The sequence below is a fragment of the Muscardinus avellanarius genome, assembly GCF_963383645.1.
Source record: "Muscardinus avellanarius genome assembly, chromosome: 12".
In the NCBI taxonomy this organism is placed as follows: domain Eukaryota; kingdom Metazoa; phylum Chordata; class Mammalia; order Rodentia; family Gliridae; genus Muscardinus; species Muscardinus avellanarius.
The window spans coordinates 96,927,811-96,947,485 of NC_137798.1; the positions used below are offsets into that span (position 1 = coordinate 96,927,811).

Sequence of the window (19,675 nt, forward strand, 5' to 3'; positions counted from 1 at the left end):
ATTTAAAAATAAGTGAACATGTGAATTGAATAAATATCATATCTCCCAGGCACTATGAGAGCAGTACAAACAAGTATAAGAAAAGGTTCTACTATCAAGAGCCTCCCAGTTTAATTGATGAGATCAAACTTGACAGAGCAGGAAGAACGTCAACCGTAGATTCTTTGAGGATGGCGGAATGTCAAGCAGAAGAGAGTAGAAAGAACATGCTGGGCTGCCAACGTAGCTTAAGCTAAGCACTGAAACCTCCTAATTTGTACTGCAGTGTCATTGCTTTACTGTCTAGAGTAACTTTTTGTAACATTATTCTTTAAGAGTGGCTGGAATAATTGAACATGCTGTTAGAATAATTTGAAGTCTATCAAGTAAGGATGTATTGATATCATGGAAGAAGTTATATGGCTTCTGCGTCCCTAAGAAGACCTCTTGAGATGGAGTCGGGCCCGGCGCCTGGAGCCCGGGTGCCCCTCTCCTCTCCCTCTGTGGTCTGCAGAAATCCCCTGGGATGGCCACTGAAAGGGCATTTTGAATGGTTTGAAATGTAGCTGAAAATCAAACAAAGAGAAAAACCCCTAAAAAAAAAAAAAAAGTCCTCAAGACAATGAATGCTAAATCAAGGTTGCCTGGCAGAAAGAGTAGAGAGTCTGCTCCATGAACTCGAACATCGGGGAGGGAGGGTGCAGCAGAGTTTCCTTTTGGTCCTTAGAATTGCCACGGAGGGGCCCCAAGTTCACCTTTTCTCTGTGGGCTCAGTGGTCAGACTATTAATAAATGTCAGCATATACATTCGTGTATTTTGTCCTCTGTACTTGATATTGCAGTGGAGAAAGTAGCTGTCATTTGTAGATTTCTGGACATTCACTCAGTGACCAAAAACCACCTGCTCAAGTACTCGCTGGCACATGCCTTCTGTTGCTTTCTGACGGCCGTCGAGGATGTCAACCCTGCGGTGGCTACCAGGGCGGGTCTCCTGCTGGACACCATAAAGAGGCCAGCATTGCAGGTGACGTGTGATGTGTGTTATTTGCTCCTCAGATGGTGTTTGCTGGTATTGCTAAGACTTGTGATAGCAAGATACCATGAATGGAGTAGCTCATAAAAAAAAAAGATAGGAACTCATTTATTATAGTAAATGGATGGTGGGAAGTTTAAGATCAAGGTCCTGGCAGATTCGGTAATGAGGGCCCACTTTCTGATTTATAGATTATGCCTTTCACTGGGTCTGGGGCCTCTTTCATAAGGACACTAGTTCCATTCATGAGAACTGCACCCACATAACCTAATCATTCCCCAAAGAACTCACCTCCAAACACCATCACATTGGTGATTAAGTCTCCACCCATGATTTTTCTGAAGGGACATAAACTTCGAGACCATAGCAGCAGGTAAGCACATGCAGTATCAATAATAATAAAAGTGGAGAATTGTGTATCTGTGTGTTCAAATGGATGTTTATTAAGTTATAATGAGAACAAAAAGACAAAAAGATGAGCTACTTTGTATAAAACTCTCCCTATATAGTAGAAAATTTAAAATTGGAAAGGCATTCCACAACCATGCCTTACTAAAAGAGACCTTGATTTTAATTGCTGGCACATTTTTAAAAATCTTTGTCTCTTTGCTGTTATCACTTTTGGACAGATGTGATTACTACCTAACTTTTTGGTGTGTGTACAGTACATTTTAAAACTAGAGTAGTTTATCTTAGATCATTTAGTTGGCCCCTGGCCTGGAAGACCCCATCTTTAGAGGTTAGATGCTAAGAGAAAGTAGATCAACTATAATAATAAAGTAAAACGTGAAATTAAACACTAAAAATTTAATCATAAATATAATAATAAGGTAAAATGTGAAAGTAAACATCACAAATTAAAGCCAATGAGACCTAAAGAGAGCTTTATATTTATCTTATACACCACTTTTTAAAAAACTATAATTCAGAAACCAGGTCTTAAATAACGTGACTTATCAAAGGGGTACTAAGTGAATAAGTGGGGGACTCCAGACTAGAACCTCTACTGTTTTCCCACAGTAATGCTGACTTACTACTTTTCTATTACTGTTAAAACTAATAATAATGGCAAGAGCTATTATTTGTCAAGAAGGTTCTATGTTGCTAGGGCAATGTATTAAAAGTATCTCTCTATGCATTAATCAGATGAAATCTGCATTTCATCTAATTATCTCGGTAACCTTTTATTATGTCTCCCCATTTTACAGACAGAGAGACTGAGGTTAGAAAGGTAAAGTAACTCAGAGTCACATAGCTAATCAGTGGCAGAGTAAACTCAGGTCTGACTCATAGTAAAGCCCATCTTCTTAACTCATTGTGTATATATGTGTGTGTGTATTTGTGTCTATGTCTATACTGTCTCACAATTCAGTGTAATGGTTCTTTCTTTATTTTAAGACCAAGAAACAGGGACAAACTATTTCCAGTCTGCTGATGTGAGGGCTTTGCTGCCTGTGTTACCCCTTCCCTTTAGAGTCCCAACTGTCGCCTGGATAACCCTTTCTGTTGTCTTACCAGGTAGCTGCTGCCCCTGCTCAGAGCCTGGAACACAGGAGGCACTCATTAGATGACAGTTGAATGAGTAAATGGGATGGCTGGGTTAAAGTATATATATATAGAGAGAGAGTGGCTGTGCACGGTTGTGCACGCCTGTAATCCCAGTACTTGGGAATCTGAGCTAGGAGGATCGCAGGTTTGAAGCCAGCCTCAGCAATTTAGTCAAACTCTCAGCAACATAGCAAGAACCTGTTCCCAAATAAAAAAATAAAAATAAAATAGAGCTGGGTTATAGCTCAGTTGTAGAATGCCCTGGGCTCAATTCCTAGCACCACAAAATGAATGAGTGAATGAATGAGGGTGTGGTGGACCCAGACTAGAGAAAGGGGCGCTCATTCCCCTCTGATTTTGACCTTCTGACCTTCCGAGTTTTGCTCGTATTCCAAGATGGCAGGGCGACTTCATTAAGACTGAAGGGGAGTTTAAGGACCATCTTCGTGTGTATTATAAAATGTAGCTTTGAAAATATACTTCTCTTAATGAAATCTAAAAAAAATTAAAATGATATCCTGGCTTGAGTATTGGGATTAAATGATTGTTATTATACACATTAGAAAATCAGCAATGTACATTTAGTTCACATTAAAATTCAAGAGATATCCTACAAGTAGGAGAAGTTCCTCTGCCACATATATTTCTACCCAGAGATACCTGGAAAAAAAAAGATTTGAATAATTCATTTTGCTTCTAAGTATGGATTAAGGAGGTTGCCTTGTTTCATGGACCTTGTCCAGCACATTGTCTTGAAGTAGCTTGGGTGTTCTATCTGACTTTTTCTCCCTCTTCTCCAGGGTCTGTGTCTTTGTCTTGACTTCCAGTTTGATACCGTGGTTAAGGACCGACCCACAATACTGAGCAAGCTTTTACTCCTGCATTTTCTTAAGCAAGATATTCCTGCTTTGAGCTGGGAGTTCTTTGTCAATAGATTTGAGACACTTTCTTTGGAAGCTCAACTCCATTTGGATTGTAACAAAGAATTTCCTTTTCCTACAAGTAAGTAAAACAAAGACCTGATTGTAAACAGCCATGGTTCTTATTGTTCTTGCAAGGTTAGCTGAAGACTTTTGACATGTAGTTTAATTTCCCATGTGGAGCAGGATGCCTTGACTTTATGTAATCAATTCATCAAGTATTTATTAAATACCGATTATACTATGCTATAGATTTAAGTATATTCTGGCATTCCAAAATCTAAATTCTTATCGTTTCTATGAGGACCTATGATAAACATTTGGGACTATGTGCTCCTTAAATATTATTCGGCCATTATTTTTATGTTTTTTGAGAAATTTCATCAAATATATTTCACCTTGCAAAATGACATGTGGTTATTAATCCGTTGTCTATAGCTCTAAATAGATGGGGAAAAGTTAACAAAATTGGATAATTTAATTTATAGTCTAATCAGAAAAATGGTAGGCAACAATCATAATAGTAGTGGTGATTTTTTTAAAAATACAAATGTCATCATAGAGGAAGAGGATAACTCATGCATCCACGAAAGACATCTGTTAACACCGAAACAACACAGATTGATTGTTTCAAACTAGCTGCATTACATCAGCAGTCAAGGAAAATGATGACCTCTTTCATTCCTTTTACAAAGCCATCACTGCTGTGAGGACCAATGTTGCTAACCTCAGCGACGCCGCGCTGTGGAAGATCAAGAGGGCTCGCTTTGCGAGGAACCGCCAGAAGAGCGTGCGATCTCTGAGGGACAGCGTGAAAGGGCCCGCAGAGTCCAAGAGGGCACTCTCTCTCCCCGAGACCCTGACCTCCAAAATCCGTTGAGTATCTTCTTCCATCCTGCCATGAAGTCTGTCTAATGTCTTTCTGAGGCTGATTTGTCTTGTTGAATGTTCCCAGAGAGCAGCAGATTTTGCAAACCGAGCTTGTCCAACCAGTGTAGATTTTAGGGTGTGCGCATCATAGGCACCTCTTTCTAGTGATCCAGTGGTAGGTGGTTTGGAAATGTAGACGCAGCAAATCCACTGATGCATGGCTTGAGGCTTCAGAGCGTTTGGCCCTCAGTTCTAGAACGTGAGGATGTGCGTGCCAGCCTTGTAACCTAAGCACTTTCTCAATAGGACGTAGACAAGACCGTGCAGCTGAGCACATAGAACTGAAATTTAGAATATGTTTTCTTTTCAGACAGTCTAGAAGCAGCCACATCAGCTCCCAGACAAACCAATACTAATGGCTTCTTACATACAAGAAAAATCAGTCTAAGAAGTTGAATTTCTGCCCGGCGTCACCAGATAATTTCTTGATAAAAATAAGCTTCATTGCCAGTTAAAAAGAAAAAAGAACATGTATATTTTTTTATAAGGGTCTTTCTTTATATTGCATACCTGAGAATAAAATTTTCCTTAAATTACCAAATGACTAGAAAAGCTGCAATTTTAGCAATGGCACATGAATGACATAATTAAAAATTCTTAGCTAAATCACCATATTAATGAGTGAATATTTAAATATATTGCTAAACTGTAAAAATCTACTAAATGATTTAATCTTTAAATGAGTCTGAGCAGTTAAAAACATGACACCTAAAGTATATTTCTTATCCTGTCGAAAGCCGAAAAAGGTTTGCTTTGTCATTGGCATTTATTAGAAAGACAGCCTTATGTAACATGACCATTTTTAATCATAAATATGATTTGCCTCAATTTATTACATTTTCTCTGTTTTATGACAAGCTATGGGAATGTGGTATTTTGACCTTCAGGAGAGTCAATGAAAGCCCTTTATGTAATCAATAACCCAGTTTTCTGGGGAGCAAAGGTAATCACAGACCACCGCTTAGAATAACCTGTAGTAGTGCGAGGTCCCAGGAAAAGCTGTTGCAGACCCTAGAAACCAAGACCTAGACTAAAAAAACTACAATTTTTGTATGCATTTCTCAGCTCTTTTCTGACCTAACTGACCAGTTTGAGATACAAAGTTTATTGTTATTTCTTGTTAACTAATTCATATGACAGTTTTGAAGATTAAGAACTGAAGTAACATTGAAGGATCTTCAGATCCCAATTGTTAATTACAAATAGGAAAACTAAACTTGCTTCTACTATCCAATACAGTTAGCATTAAATATATTTTCTAGGCTCAAGTTGTCTGTAATGCTTATTTAAATAGAGTTGTTGTTGATTTTTAAGCTATGAGGTTGACCAGGCATGAGCAGTCTGCTCCAGCTCTCGGTGGGACCCCTGAACAGACACCAGGTGGGTACTTCTGACTTGAAGGGCCATATACAAGTGTCTATCACAGGTGGACAAAGTTAAGAATTCAGTGTCTCTAACTGGACCAGAGTGATATTCTTAGGACTTACAGGCTCCAGAGGGTCTTACCCCAGACACTTAAATGTTGGAGCCCCTGGTATGGCATTTCTTTCCATCTTACTCTCAGCAGATGCCTTTTGATCTCATAACTTTTGGTCCAGTAAGAAGAATTCTATTTCCCAAGTATACATCTTTTCTCAGAGAGCCAATTTGACTAAAGCTATACATAGTACTTGTAAGTGTATGTGTAAACATACAAATTTGTATGTGTTTATTCATACAAATATTATGTTCACATATATATGCCATAGGCAAAACGAACATTTCATTTACATTTTAAGAAGCTATGCTTTTGAACCACCACCCACTCATCCCCTTAGCCATTCTGATTCTCTGCAAATCTATGTGCATTTCTGTTTCTCAGAGATAGGAGTACTTTCATTGTATGAAGGACCCTAGAATCATATTCAGATGGTACAGTGTAACTTATCATTTGATATTCCATGATATGTTACAATTTATCATGAAGTATTCTAAGGCTTGAGGAGATATTGGCAAGGATATTACTTACAGATTGAACAGTTATCCACATGAATGATTCCATGACTCACTGGGAAGCTGGCAGAGATTTTGTAGACCTGCTTATGTGCCCCTAAACAAACGTGGCCATGACCACCTGAGTATCATGCTATAGACCATTTGGTCTTTCTCTAAGGATAGTTTTTAGGTAAACATTTCAGAATGGCACTGACACTCTTAGAAAGAAAACTGAGTCCGGAGTCCTTGAAGATAGTGCATATTATATGTTATAAAAGGATCCCTGAAGGACAGGGAGTCGGGAGTAGGAGAGGAGGAGAGATAGCCCCAAAATCAGACTGCAGAGGACAGATGGTGAAGCAAAAGGACTTGGCAGAGTACCTTTACCTTGATTTACATATCACCCATGCCTTTGCTGTGGCTTAGATAAGAAAAAAAATATATATATATAACTAAGAACTTCTGACCTTGGGCTCCATTAGAAATATGAATGCCATCCAGTTCCTTATCAGTTGGGCCTTTTTGAAATAATTCGTATGCAATTTTATGATTTTTCTTCACTTTATCCCAGCTTGTCTTTATGTCTTATGGCTTACCTAAAAAACTAGCCTTTAATTATTAGTATCCATTTTAACAATACAGCCAAAGGAGTTCCCTTGCATCTCTGTGGGAAAATATGTACAAATGTTTCTTGAAGTTTAGAAAAGCCTTCCAGGCATCTAATTATCCCAACAAAAGTGACCAGGTGGAAAAGGGTAGTAACCGCATTGTTTAAACTAAATATAAAACCACAACTGAAGGAAAGATAATTTACACGACACCACCATAAGGAAGACTCACTTAGATTTGGAAACAGTTGGCTGAACTTCTAAGGCAATTTCAAACTAGTGTTCCATTTTTGCAGTATTATTTATTGGATGCTAGGTGTCTTCACTTGGAAGCAGAGACATGCCAGGATAATCATACAATTGTGCAGATGGTTTAAAATAGTAGTTGAGTAGAAACTGAAAAACTTGCTGCTTATTGAACATACTTTTGTTTGGTCTCAGTAATGAGCTCTGTGGTGTAGACCTCTCATTGATTAGGCCCAAAATAAAGCAGATGCTATTTAAGTATGCAGCAAGACTTAATTTTAATTGCAGTTGAGGCTGAACTTTTTGGCACTGGATTTACAATTTATGGCTCTCTGATCTTAGCCTTTACACAGGATGCAAAGCAAATAAAATCTAAAATTCTCTTTTTAATAGAAGCTATACTCCACAAGGCTTATAAAGACCTGCATTCCTCTAATTTTTATGAATAAAATTAAAGGCCTTTGTGCATATCAAAAATTAATAGACTGTTATAGCCTAAATGTTAGTGATATGTGTAACATTCTTATTTCACAGAAGCAGAAACCGAGTTTTACACAAAAGTTTCATAAGCTTGTTGGTGACAGGCCGGGGTCTCTAGCCCAGGGCGCCCGAGCTTTGTATTTATAGGTATATCTATATTTAATTATGGCCAATGCTTGTCATACCACTTTATCTTTTCTTCATCCTAATTGATGAAATATACATTCTTTCAAACTGTCAATCCAAAACTTGTTTAATTAGATAGAAGGTTTATTTTCACAAATGCTGAGAGGACCAGGGAGTCTTTGTCTTTGGGTATGGAGACCACCTACTGAAGAGCAATGGAATATTATATCAACACAGCACCCCAAGAAACCTAGGGTGCTTAATTGTATTTTGTTTTTCTTTCTCTGGAATTAATAATTAAACAATAGCAGGTATGTAATAATAATACTTGTATGTACAGCACCTCTTTACCTATAATGAGTATTTATGCAAATCACCTAACTTTGATTTGATTTCACAACTCTGGAGTAGGTATTTCGTTTTCACTTGGAGACAGAAAGACCGAGGCATGAGGTAATTCTGCTAGGATCACATCTGACTCAGTTAGGAACAGAACTGGAACTTGTGCCCAGAAGACTTGGCTTGCTTTCTGCTACCAATGCCTCTTGATGATTTAGTCTTAGGGTGTTTCTGCTCTGTGGGACATGAGGCCACCAGTCTAGGGACAGAGTTGACCTGGGCATTCAGGCCTGCTAACGTGTGTAGCTTATGCTCATCAGTGTCCAGACCCAAAGACCGTCCACAGACTGGCCAGAGCCATCCCTGTCCTCACAGGACTTTCTTTGTCCAGCCCTACTCCAGGCAGCAGAGAAAACTGGCGATCCCTTGGCCCACATTAGTAAGGGTGGCTAGTGCTAGTTAGCATTGGTAAATCTCTTATATTAACTTTTCCTGCCTCTTTCTTAGTGCCCTGACCTGGAATTCCAAATAACTTCTCTCTGGGCTCTCTCCTTCCTATGAATGATTTGCAACTCCTCTTTACTTACTCCCCAAATCCCTACCACTAAGGTTGAATAAATCAAAGAGTAGAGTTGTTTTTATAGGAATGCTCTCATTTAAAATCATACTTTTGAGAAATAACTTTTACTTAATGAACATTTATTATGTACCTGATGTGTCAGGAAACATGAAAGGTTCAGAGATAGATCAGAAATGTTCAGATGCCCAACCAGCTCATGATTAAGTGTGGGAGATCAAGTACGTCAGTAAACTCTTACCCAGAGTGAAAGTGACAGCACATCGGTGGTCCCCATCATATGCAGCAGGAGGAGAGCATCTACGCTGGAGCCATCAGGGAAGGTCTTGTGGACAGGTGGCTTCTCAGCCGAGCCTGGATTGGTGGATCCGCTGTAAACAGACGATGAGAGGATGTGGGATGGGAAGGGGCAAAGGCAGGGAGGAGGGGCGCATTAGGATGGGAGCCCTTCCATGGCTGTGCACACACAGCAGGACTGCTGAGTGACGGTGAAAGTCCAGGTCATGGGCCAGGGACATGAGTGGGGCGGTGTAGTCAGATTGTCGGTGGAACGCAGCCTCCTTTGCAGTTCTCCATCACTGGCTCTTCTGGACCAGATGCAGAGTGACCTTGTAGAAGGGCGCTTTCTTCCTCTACCTGATTGTCACGGGTTGCTTTGACAGAGGGGTCATTGAACCAACTTAGCGGAGGAACATTCCTTGTTTCCTGAGTCACCTTCTTTCTATTTGGGGATTTAATCAATTTTTCTCTTAACATAGAAGACAAGATCTGAAATATTATTTGAATTTAGTGCACTTAGACATTTATGAGCAATGAGCATCCAGTGTATGTCAGACACTGTCTCATTCTTTGAAAGATATAGAGATAAATGAGACATTCTTCAAGGAATGGGTGTTCTTCTAAGAGAAATGGGGCAAATGAATAAATAAAAATTTCTGTCTTGTATACCAGTTATTTGCCACATAAATGTTAGAAAATGCTAAAGGAAAAATTTCCCCATTCTTCTTTCTCTCTCCCATCTCTCCTCCTTTCTTGTCGTTGGAAAGTAACAGAATGTAGGGATCATATCCGATTACTGAGGAGAGGGTGAGAGTATGTCATAGGAATGGCTTCAGGAGACCAGATCCACAGCATAGAGCGTGGTGGGTGGAGGGCCAGCCTGCAGGGTGAGGAGAGCGCCGTGAGCGAAACACAGGTGTGCAAGTGTTGGTTCTGCCTTGGGATCTGTGAGCAGCCCGGCTTCCCGTGATGCTCAGCACCCCAGTGGAGTGACAGAGATAAGTCTGGAAAAGCTGATCCTGATCCTTCCTGGCTGCACATCACCTCACACAGGAACGCTGCCTTCTGCCTTGTAGGTCCAGGCAGTTGTCCAACCCCAAAGCAGCTGTGGTGGGCCTGGTCCACACTGAACCTAGGATAGGAGGAGCTCTGCTCCACTCTTAGGAAGATGCTGACATGTCCCGTTAAAGAAACAATAAAATCAGATCCCTTCATATGTTAAATTGTTCTGGTTAAGACAAATAAGGGAGGCATATAGACTAGAATTCAAGACTAAGGAGTGTTTTCATATGTTAGAGAAAATCTTATCATTCAGTTTTATATTTTATTTATTTATTTATTTTTGGTGGTACTGGGGATGGAACCCAGGGGCCCTCTACCTCTGGGCTACACTCCCAGACCTATTTTATATTTTATTTGAAGACAGGGTCTCTTAAGACAGCTGAGGCTGGCTTCGAACCCGTGCGATCCTCCTATCTCAGCCTCCCAAGCGCGGGGATTACAAGCGTGCGCCACCACGCCCGGCTTATCATTCAGTTTTAAAAGGAAATTTTATACCATTTAGAGGTAATTGAAACAATAAGGTTTTCTTTATCACTAAACATTTCTGTTTGTCCATAGCTTATTTTTCTTGGGGGTTTGTTTAAGGTAACTTTTCTTTATGAAGAATGCATCAGTAATAAGCTTAGTCTCTTTTAAAGAAAGATAATAAGGTACAAATTTGCAAAGATTTGTATGAAAGATACAATTCATAAAGATTTGAATGAAAATATTTCTTTTTACTTTATGCACAATATTCTATTAATTAGTTCTTTTTTCAGTATATCTAAGGGTTTGTTAAAAATCATTTACTACTGGTGATTCTGGGAAAGCAACATAAGAGGGTCAAACTTTAAAATTCTGAAGGTCAGAAAATCAGTGAAGATGAAAATAGAAAGCTGGGCGCAGCGGTGCACGTGTGTCATCCTAGGACTTGGGAGGCTGATACAGGAGCATCACAGTCTTAAGGCCTCAGCAACTTAGCAAGACCCTCTGCAATTCAGTGAGACCCTGTTTTAAAATAAAAAATAAAATAGGGATGGGTTGGAGGTGTAGCTCAGGGGTAGAAAGCTCCTGGGTTCAAACCCAGGACCCTTCCCCCCAAAAATACAATGAGACTACAGCATGTATGAGAAAAAAAAAGAAAGGGTATTCTTAGAAAACGAAAGGTTATGCATTTTTAAAGTACACGTCCACTTATGATGGGAAGGTTTTGGGTGTCTTTAAGCTGAGTCTGATGGCTTATTTTCTAGACTTGGGATGGAATGAAATAACTAAATGGGGCAGGGTCCTCATTGGAAGCTCCCTTTCTTCTGTGTTGAGGCTCCCTAATTTCTTATCGCTATAAATTGAAGGCTAACCCCCTCTCAGATGCTCCTCACTTCCATTATTTTAACTTTACGACTTTGGAGTTGAGCCAGCCTGGACCTGGAGGAGCCAGTCAGGACTGAGCGATGTGTGCTTTCCTGAACCCTGTACCACAGGGCCAGAAGATATGAGGTTGCAGCTGTATTGTAACATAACTGCCGTCACTTGCTGCTACAATGACACTGCCCCCTGTGGGGAGCCAAGATTCCCAGGCTGGTCACATCCTGGGCCCAGACTTGCCTGAAGCAATAATATCCTCTGAGTTGTAAAGCAATATTCTGGAGGAAAACGAAAATTTAAAAAATAGTTTTCAATCCTGAAAAGAGAGTTCCCTAAAATTATTATTATTTTTTTATTTTTATTTTTTATTTTTTTGGTGGTACTGGGTATGGAACCCTTCCAACTCCGGGCTATACTCCCAGACCTATTTTATATTTTATTTGGAAACAGGGTCTCTTAAGCCAGGAGGCTGGCTTCGAACCTGCACGATCCTCCTGTCTCCGCCTCCCAAGTGTGTGCCACCACGCCTGGCTCTATTTTGTTTTATGAGGATTTACATTTGGCCTTTCTTTTGGCCAAATCCTATAATTATAACTATTTAGTTTAATTAACCACATAGTGAAGTATGATGTTCCACATAAGTTGATTTTTATATATACCTGATAAATAATGTTAATATTAATAATTTATTACTTTCTGTACATGGAACACTATCATAAATTCTTAGGTTTTATTTTAATGTTTTTTTTGGTCAAAAAATTCTCTCAAGTGCATTCAAAGAGAGAGAAAATGTTCCTGTCCTAAGGCTATAGGGAGAAGTGTCTGATGTTCCCCCATTTTGGAAGCTTCTAGACTAAGGTGACTCGGTTCCCACTATCCCTTCTCAGTATACCATTTTGAACAGACCAAATTTCTTCTGGTTGTCTAGGGAAACCCCATAATCAAGCTTGCTACCTTATATGCGGGTCTTAGCAAGTAAATTCTGAATTTGACATTACCTTTATGCTAACTGTCCCAGGAGAAAGTATTTGGGCTTCAGGCATCTAATTTCTGCAGTCTGTAGAACTATTTCTTGTAGCCTACTTCTCTTGACTATGTCCTGGAAGACCAAAACTTTGCTAAAGTCACTGAGGAGTTAGTGGGTATAAATTTCTCCCTAGCTCTTAGTTGCATTGGTTGTAATGGATGGAACCCAGGCTTGGTCGATAATGTTGTTAATCAAACCTCATCATCATTTGGTAGGACTTCCCTTGCAACACGAGAGCTGGATATGTTGGTGAGCTGATCTAATCTCCCAGACAAATATCTCATTTTCAATTTTGAAATTCCAATCTTGCCTGCCAAAAAGAGGGCAAGAATTCAAGGAGTATTTTGAATAACCCCCCAAACATAAATATGTAAGAGCAAATATCAGTCTTCCTCCCCCCAAGTCCCAAGTCAAACCTCATCACAAAGGGCGGAAGAACAAAGGGAGGGAGGATATAACGTCTGACTTTGGACAATGACAGGGAAAGTCAGTGTCAGGATGCTGATCAGGTACAGTTATTTACTAGGTTAAGAGGAATCCAAGGGCAAAAAGATTTTTCTTTCCATGTGAACTTCCAGCTCACCTTCATGTCGTATTCTTCTGTTTTTGAAAGCTCTCTCTCTCTCTGTCTGTCTCTGTCTCTCTCCGTCTCTGTCTCTCTCTCTCCCTCATCTGTCTGGCTGTGTTCCCCTCCTTGTATGTTTCTCATTACATATGACAGGACTTATAATTTGCTATTCATAATTGTGACTTCCTCATTCAAAGAGTACACACGCTGGTATCTCAAGATTTGAAGAAATACCTTTTTTTGAGCCAGTGGACTTATGAACATAATTAAATTGAGATAATATTTAAATAAAATAGCTCAGTGGATCATTTTTATGCTCAGCAGATTTTAGATTATTATTTTTGTGGTTATTTCTACATGCTTATTTTACAAAGCTGGAAGGAAAAAAAAAAAAAAAACTTCTCTTTCATTATCACCCAGGATAAAACCTTGCCAACATATTTTAAAAAACGCTAAATGCAAAGTGTATTTAGGTGTTTGTCTATAGTCTGAGGATAACATCATGTTACAGTTTTTAAATTTTATTTCCATTCCCTTCTTGCTCCCAAGTAACTTGGTTGTTGATGAACACAGCAACTTCTAGCCCTGATGCTTTGCTTAAGAGGCCATATTGTGCCTTTATACCTCTGGCGTAGAACAGAACCGTTAAATCTGTAAGAGAAAGAATTGTGCTTTATCACTGTCAGTGAGATTTTAGTGTAACCTCACTTGCTGGGGCAGCTGCCCACTGACAACCTTTCTTGTACTACAGGACAACAGTCTCCGGAGAATGACAACACCATCAAGGACTTGCTCCCAGAAGATGCTGGGATCGACCACCAGACAGTGCACCAGCTGATTACTGTACTCATGAAGTTCATGGCCAAGGATGAGAGCAGTGCTGAGTCAGACATCAGCAGCGCCAAGGCCTTCAACACAGTCAAGCGGCACCTGTACGTCTTACTTGGCTACGACCAACAGGAAGGTTGCTTCATGATCGCACCTCAAAAAATGCGCCTGTCAACTTGCTTCAATGCATTCATTGCAGGAATTGCCCAGGTGAGTGGAAGAACAGCTCTGAGAAGTCAAGCCATTAAGGTTTTGATAGAAGCAAGGCACTGAATGAATTTCATTTAGCCGGTACTGATTGAGGGTATAGTTTTGTGCAAATTTCTTGGTAGTTAGGAGGGCTAGGTGGAGGGAAATATAAAGATGAATAAGATTTTATAGCTTGGTATTAGAAAGGGAGCATGTGTGTTTGTGTTTGTAAAATATATATAACATTAAATTCATCATTTTATTTATTTATTTTTATTTTTTATTGGTGCATTGTAGTCATACATCTTAATGGAATACAAGATGGTGGAGGCATACATACACACATCACCCAATTAGCCCTTACCCAATTCCTACCTCATTTCCTCCCCTCCCTCCTTCTCATATTTGGCTTAGTGATTGATATGTTTGTTAGAGTACATCATGGACATTAGAGAATTTCCCTCTTCCCCTTTCCCACCCCCTCAGTTAGGTCGCCTTATTTGCTCATCTATGGTTTCTCCTTCATTATCTAGAGTTCCTCCTATGACCCTTTTTCTCCCTAGCTTCTGCATATTAGGGAGAGCATCCGATTTCTTATTTTGTGTGTCTGACTAATCTCAGTTAGAACGTTCTCCAGTTCCATCCATTTCCCTGTAAATGACACAATTGTGTTCTTCTTTATGGCTGAGTTTAATTCCATTGTGCACATATCCCACAGTTTTGTAATCCATTCATCTGTTGATGGACATCTTGGCTGGTTCCATAGTTTGGCAATTGTGAATTGTGCGGCTATGAACACAGATTTGCATGCATTAGTTTGATAGTTTGTTTTCCATTCTTTTGGGGAGATACCCAGAAGTGTTATTGCTGGATCATATGGTAAGCTTGTTTCCATTCTTCTGAGGATCCTCCATACTGTTTTCCAAAGTGCTTGAACTAATTTGCAATCTGAACAACAATGTATTAGAGTTCCTACTTCTCCACATCCTCGCCAGCATTTGTTGTTTGTGTTTTGAATGATTGCCATTCTAGTTGGAGTTAGGTGAAATCTCAGGGTAGTTTTGATTCACATCTCTCTGCTAATGATGTTGAGCATTTTTTTCATGCATTTATTGGTCATTTAGATTTCTTCTTTTGTGAAGTGTCTATTTAGTTTATTTGCCCATTTTTTAGTCGGATTATTTTTTTACTGCTGAGTTTCTTGAGTTCTTTGTATATTCTAAATAGTATTCCTCTATCACAGGAGTAGGAGGCAAAAATCTTCTCCCATTCTGTTGGCTCTCAGTTCATCACATAAACAGAACCAAAGACAAAAATCATATGATCATTTCAACAGACACTGAAAAAGCATGAGACAAAATCCAACATTCATTTATGCTAAAAGCACTGCAGAGACTCAGAGTAGAAGGAATATACCTCAACATCATATAGGCTATCTATAATAGGCCCACAGCCAACATCATATTAAATGGGGGAAAACTTTGAGAATTTCTCCTAAAAACAGGAACAAGATAAGGGTATCCATTATCACTACTTTTTTTTTCAATATATTACTTGAGACTCTAGCCAGAGCAATAAGGCAGGAAAAGGAAATCAAAGGAGTATAAATAGGGAGAGAAGAACTAAAACTTTTACTATTTGGACATGCCATGCTACTATACTTAGAAGATCCAACAAACTCAATCAAAAGGCTTACAAAACTGATCAACAAATTCAACAAAGTGTTTGGATACAAAATTAAACTTAAAAAAGTCGGAAGCTTTTTTGTATACCAGCATAAATCCACTGAAAAAGAAATCCAGAAAATACTTCTACTCAGGATATCTCACAAAAAATAAAATACTTAGGAATGAACTTAACCAAGGAGGTAAAGACCTCTACAAAGAAAAGTATAAAACATTGAAAAAAGAAATTGAAGACCTCGGAAGATAAATTAATCATTTTAATCTTTTTTTTTTTTTTTTTGGTGGTACTGGGGTTCCTGGAAGCCCTTCTACCTCCGGCTACACTCCCATGGGCTACACTCCCAGGCCTATTTTTGTACTTTTTCATGTGGAAACAGGGTCTCTTAACGCCAGCGCGGCTGGCTTTGAACCTGCACGATCCTCCAGTCTCTGCCTCCCAAGTGCGGGGATTACAAGCGTGGGCCACCACGCCCGGCATATCATTTTAATCATTTTTAAGAGTACAGTTCAGTGGTTTTAAGTACATGCACCTTGTTATGCAAATGTCACTACAATTCATCTCCTGCCCTTTTCATCATCTTAAAACAAAATTTCATATCCCCTAAGCAATAAGGAAGTGTGGGATTTTTTGTTTAGGTGGGTTTTTAAAAATACCTTTTCTTTTTGGCTTCAAAATGTTGTGTCGTTTGAGTTAATCATATGACTTTCTTCATGCCACACTTAAACATAAGCTTTTCCATGCTTGTCTGCTGCCGTATCTAACTGAGTATCCTGTGCCTTAATATATGTCTTCCACACCTTATTTATCTATCCCCCTAATGATGGACACTCCTGTGACTCCCAACTTCTTTTTTTTTTAATTTTTTATTGGTGCACTGTATTCATACATCATAGTGGGATACAAACTTTTGTAGACATACATGCACACATTGCCCAGTCAGCCCCCACCCGATCCCCACCCCATTCTCTCCCCATCTCTCCCTCCCATGCTTGGCTTAGTGGTTGACATCTAGTATTATAGCAATTTATCCAAAATTAAAAATGATAATCTCACATAACAGTTTCATTTGTCTGATACCAAGCTTTTGATGACTTAAAGATAACATTTCAATATTTCTTTTTACTTTCTTTCTTACCAGAGAATATTTTTTTTCTATTTTTTTGGTGAAACTATCATATATTTATATATTTATTTTTCAGAAAAAAAAATCTATCCTAATATGGAATATGGACTCTAGATACCCAAAACGATCTTGAAAAAGAACAAAGTTAGAAGATATATATTTTCTGATTTCAAGCCATATAAAGCTACAATAATTGAAACAGTGTAGTACTGTTCTAAAGGCAGATATATAAACCATTGGAGTTAAATACAAGCCTAGAGCTAAACACTTCCCTATATTGTCAAGTTATTTTTGACAAGGTTTCCACGAACATTTGGTGGTGGAAATAATAATCTTTTAACTAAATATTGTTGAAAAATAATAATTACATGGAAAAGAATAAAATTGGACCCTTACCTAATCCCATATACAAATATTAACTCAAAATAGATAAAAGACCTAAATATAAATCTTAAGACTATAAACTTTTAGAAGAAAATCTGGGTCATAAAACCTCACAACATTGAAATTGGCAGTGATTTCTTGGATATGATTTCAATGGTACAGGCAACAGAAGAGTATACAAACTCCCTAAGAAATAAAATATTGTATATTCAAAAACAATGTAAACAGAGTTAAAAGTTACTGATAGAATGGGATAAAATATTTCCAAATGCTATATCTGAAGGTATAGTAATATTCCAACTAGAAATCCTAAAAATTAACAACAATAAAAGCAAACAATAAAAGCAATTTAGAGATAGTATAAGACTAACATAAATAATGAATCTCCACAGATAACTAATCTTAGTTGTCTGTTGGATGGAAACTCTTGTTTCTCTGGTTCTGGTGTGTGTTACCTATTTCTTCTTTGTAGTTAATCTCTTTGAGTATTTTCTCTAGTGCTGGTTTTGAAGACATAAATTCCTTCAGTTTCTGTTTGTCATGGAAGCTTCTTATGTCTCCATCTAATTTGATAGAAAGTTTTGCTGGGTAGGAAATTTTTGGCTGGAAGTTGTTTTCTTTCAGAGTTTGGAATATGTTACTCCAAGCCCTTCTGGCTCTCATGACTTGGTTTGGGAAGTCTGGAGTGATTCTAATTGGTTTGCCTCTGAATGTCACTTGGCCCTTTGTTTTTGTTGCCTTTAAGATTCTCTGCTTGGCTTCCACATTGGTCATTTTGACAATTATGTGGCATGGGGATCCTCTTCTCTGATCCTGTCTAAAGGGAGTTCTATAAGTTTCCTGGACCTGTGTATCAACCTCTTGCTCTATGTTTGGAAAATTTTCTGCTATTACTTCCTTGAAGAGATTGTTGATCCCTTTGGTTTCACTTTCTTTTCCCTCCTCTATTCCAATTATTCTTAGGTTAGCTCTCTTAAAATGGGCCCATATTTCTTCAATATCAGATTCCTGCTGTCGGATATTTTTTTCTAGATTAGAAACTATGCATTCATTTTTGGAATGATCATCTTCTAAGAGCGAGATTCTATTCTCCATGTGGTCTAATCGATTGTTTGTGCTTTGAATTGAGGCCTTTACTTCATTAATTGCATCCTTTATCTCTTTTTGGCTCTCTCTGAGTTCTTTTTGAAGCACCTCTATTATTTCTACAGTTATTTTCCTGATTTGATCTTCTAGAAATCTCTGATTTTTTGTTTTATTGGGTTCTGATGTTGTGGGGTTGTGGGCATTCATTGCTCCAGTATTATTCCTCTTTCCCATGATTTCGGATGTTTGTGCCTTCTCTGGGTTCTTCCCTTTGGTCACTATGACTTCACTTAAGGTGTTCTGGATCTCGAGGCAGTAGTATCTCAGACCCCACTACTCCTTTACTGGGTTGTATCACAGAGTCTCCGACCCAGAGAGTCGATAGAGGCTGCTTTAGACTGTGGGGGGGTGCCAGGTTGCACGTTCTCCTATGGTGTGATATCTCTGCCACCGCCACTCCCCCACTGGGTCAAGTCCCAGGGAGTACAGTACTGGGATTTCTCCTCTGTGGCCCGCAATTTGACTCACTGTTCTTGAGTACGCAGATGTAGCCATACTGAACTTGGTGAATTCGCTGCTGCTACCGCTGGTGGCAATATGGCGCTGCTGCCACGCCCTTGGCCGTGAGGCTGGCGTATTTTTTCTTGGTTTTGATTTCCACTCTGAATCCCTGCAGCGTGTGCTGAGCTCAGCCACTGGGAGCTTTAGATGTTCCTTCACCGAGAAATCTCGCCTGGCTCTTCCGCTGCGGCTCACCTCGGCTTGCTGTAGCCGTCCGGTGAAGTGTCCGCTGCAGCGGGCAGTATGGCTCTGCTGCCGAGTCCTCAGGTGTGAGGCCGGTGTATCTCCTCTGTGGCTCTGAGCTCTGTTCTCAGTCCGCTTTCTCTCTGGAGCCTGGTGATTTTTTTGTTTCTCTGGTGATGGTGTTTTCTGGCTATTGAAAGGTGCTGATTTTGTGGTAATGGAGATTGGTTGTTAGTGGGGCTCTTAAGCCCTCTTCCCGGAAGTTTGACTCCCAACTTCTTACCACTCCAAAGATCTCAGCAGTGAACATCCTCGTGCATATACCTTATCAACCAATGTGAGGATTCCTTTGGGATATGAATTCAGAAGCAGAATTACTGGGTCCTTGGCTATATGTATATCGAATTAGATCTGTACTATAAATCTCACTCTCCAGACAAAGGAATAGGACCTGGGGCTAGAAAGATGTGGCTGTGAATTTTAGCTTTGTCATTGTTGCTAACGTGCATGGCCTTAGGCGTTCTCTGCTTGTTTGCTTATTGCTAACGTAGGTTTATTGGAGAGAACATATTGTAAAGCACCTTAATCAGTGTAC

At 39.3% G+C, this 19,675-nt stretch overlaps 1 protein-coding gene across 4 annotated transcripts in view; it reads left to right on the forward strand.

Annotated features, from left to right (window-relative positions):
- Nucleotides 1–19,675, forward strand: part of UNC79 (unc-79 homolog, NALCN channel complex subunit) — a gene marked incomplete at both ends in the record, with an annotated part of 212,636 nt that overhangs the window by 107,545 nt on the left and 85,416 nt on the right. For 3 of the 4 annotated variants that reach the window (XM_080707438.1, XM_080707440.1, XM_080707439.1), the window contains 4 exons: nucleotides 822–1,003; nucleotides 3,361–3,562; nucleotides 4,176–4,355; nucleotides 13,792–14,078. In XM_080707438.1, coding sequence (XP_080563564.1) covers nucleotides 822–1,003; nucleotides 3,361–3,562; nucleotides 4,176–4,355; nucleotides 13,792–14,078 — 851 coding nt within the window. Of the gene's footprint in view, nucleotides 1–821; nucleotides 1,004–3,360; nucleotides 3,563–4,175; nucleotides 4,356–5,724; nucleotides 5,791–13,791; nucleotides 14,079–19,675 lie in introns of all 4 variants that reach the window. The other variant, XM_080707437.1, reaches the window with a different exon arrangement.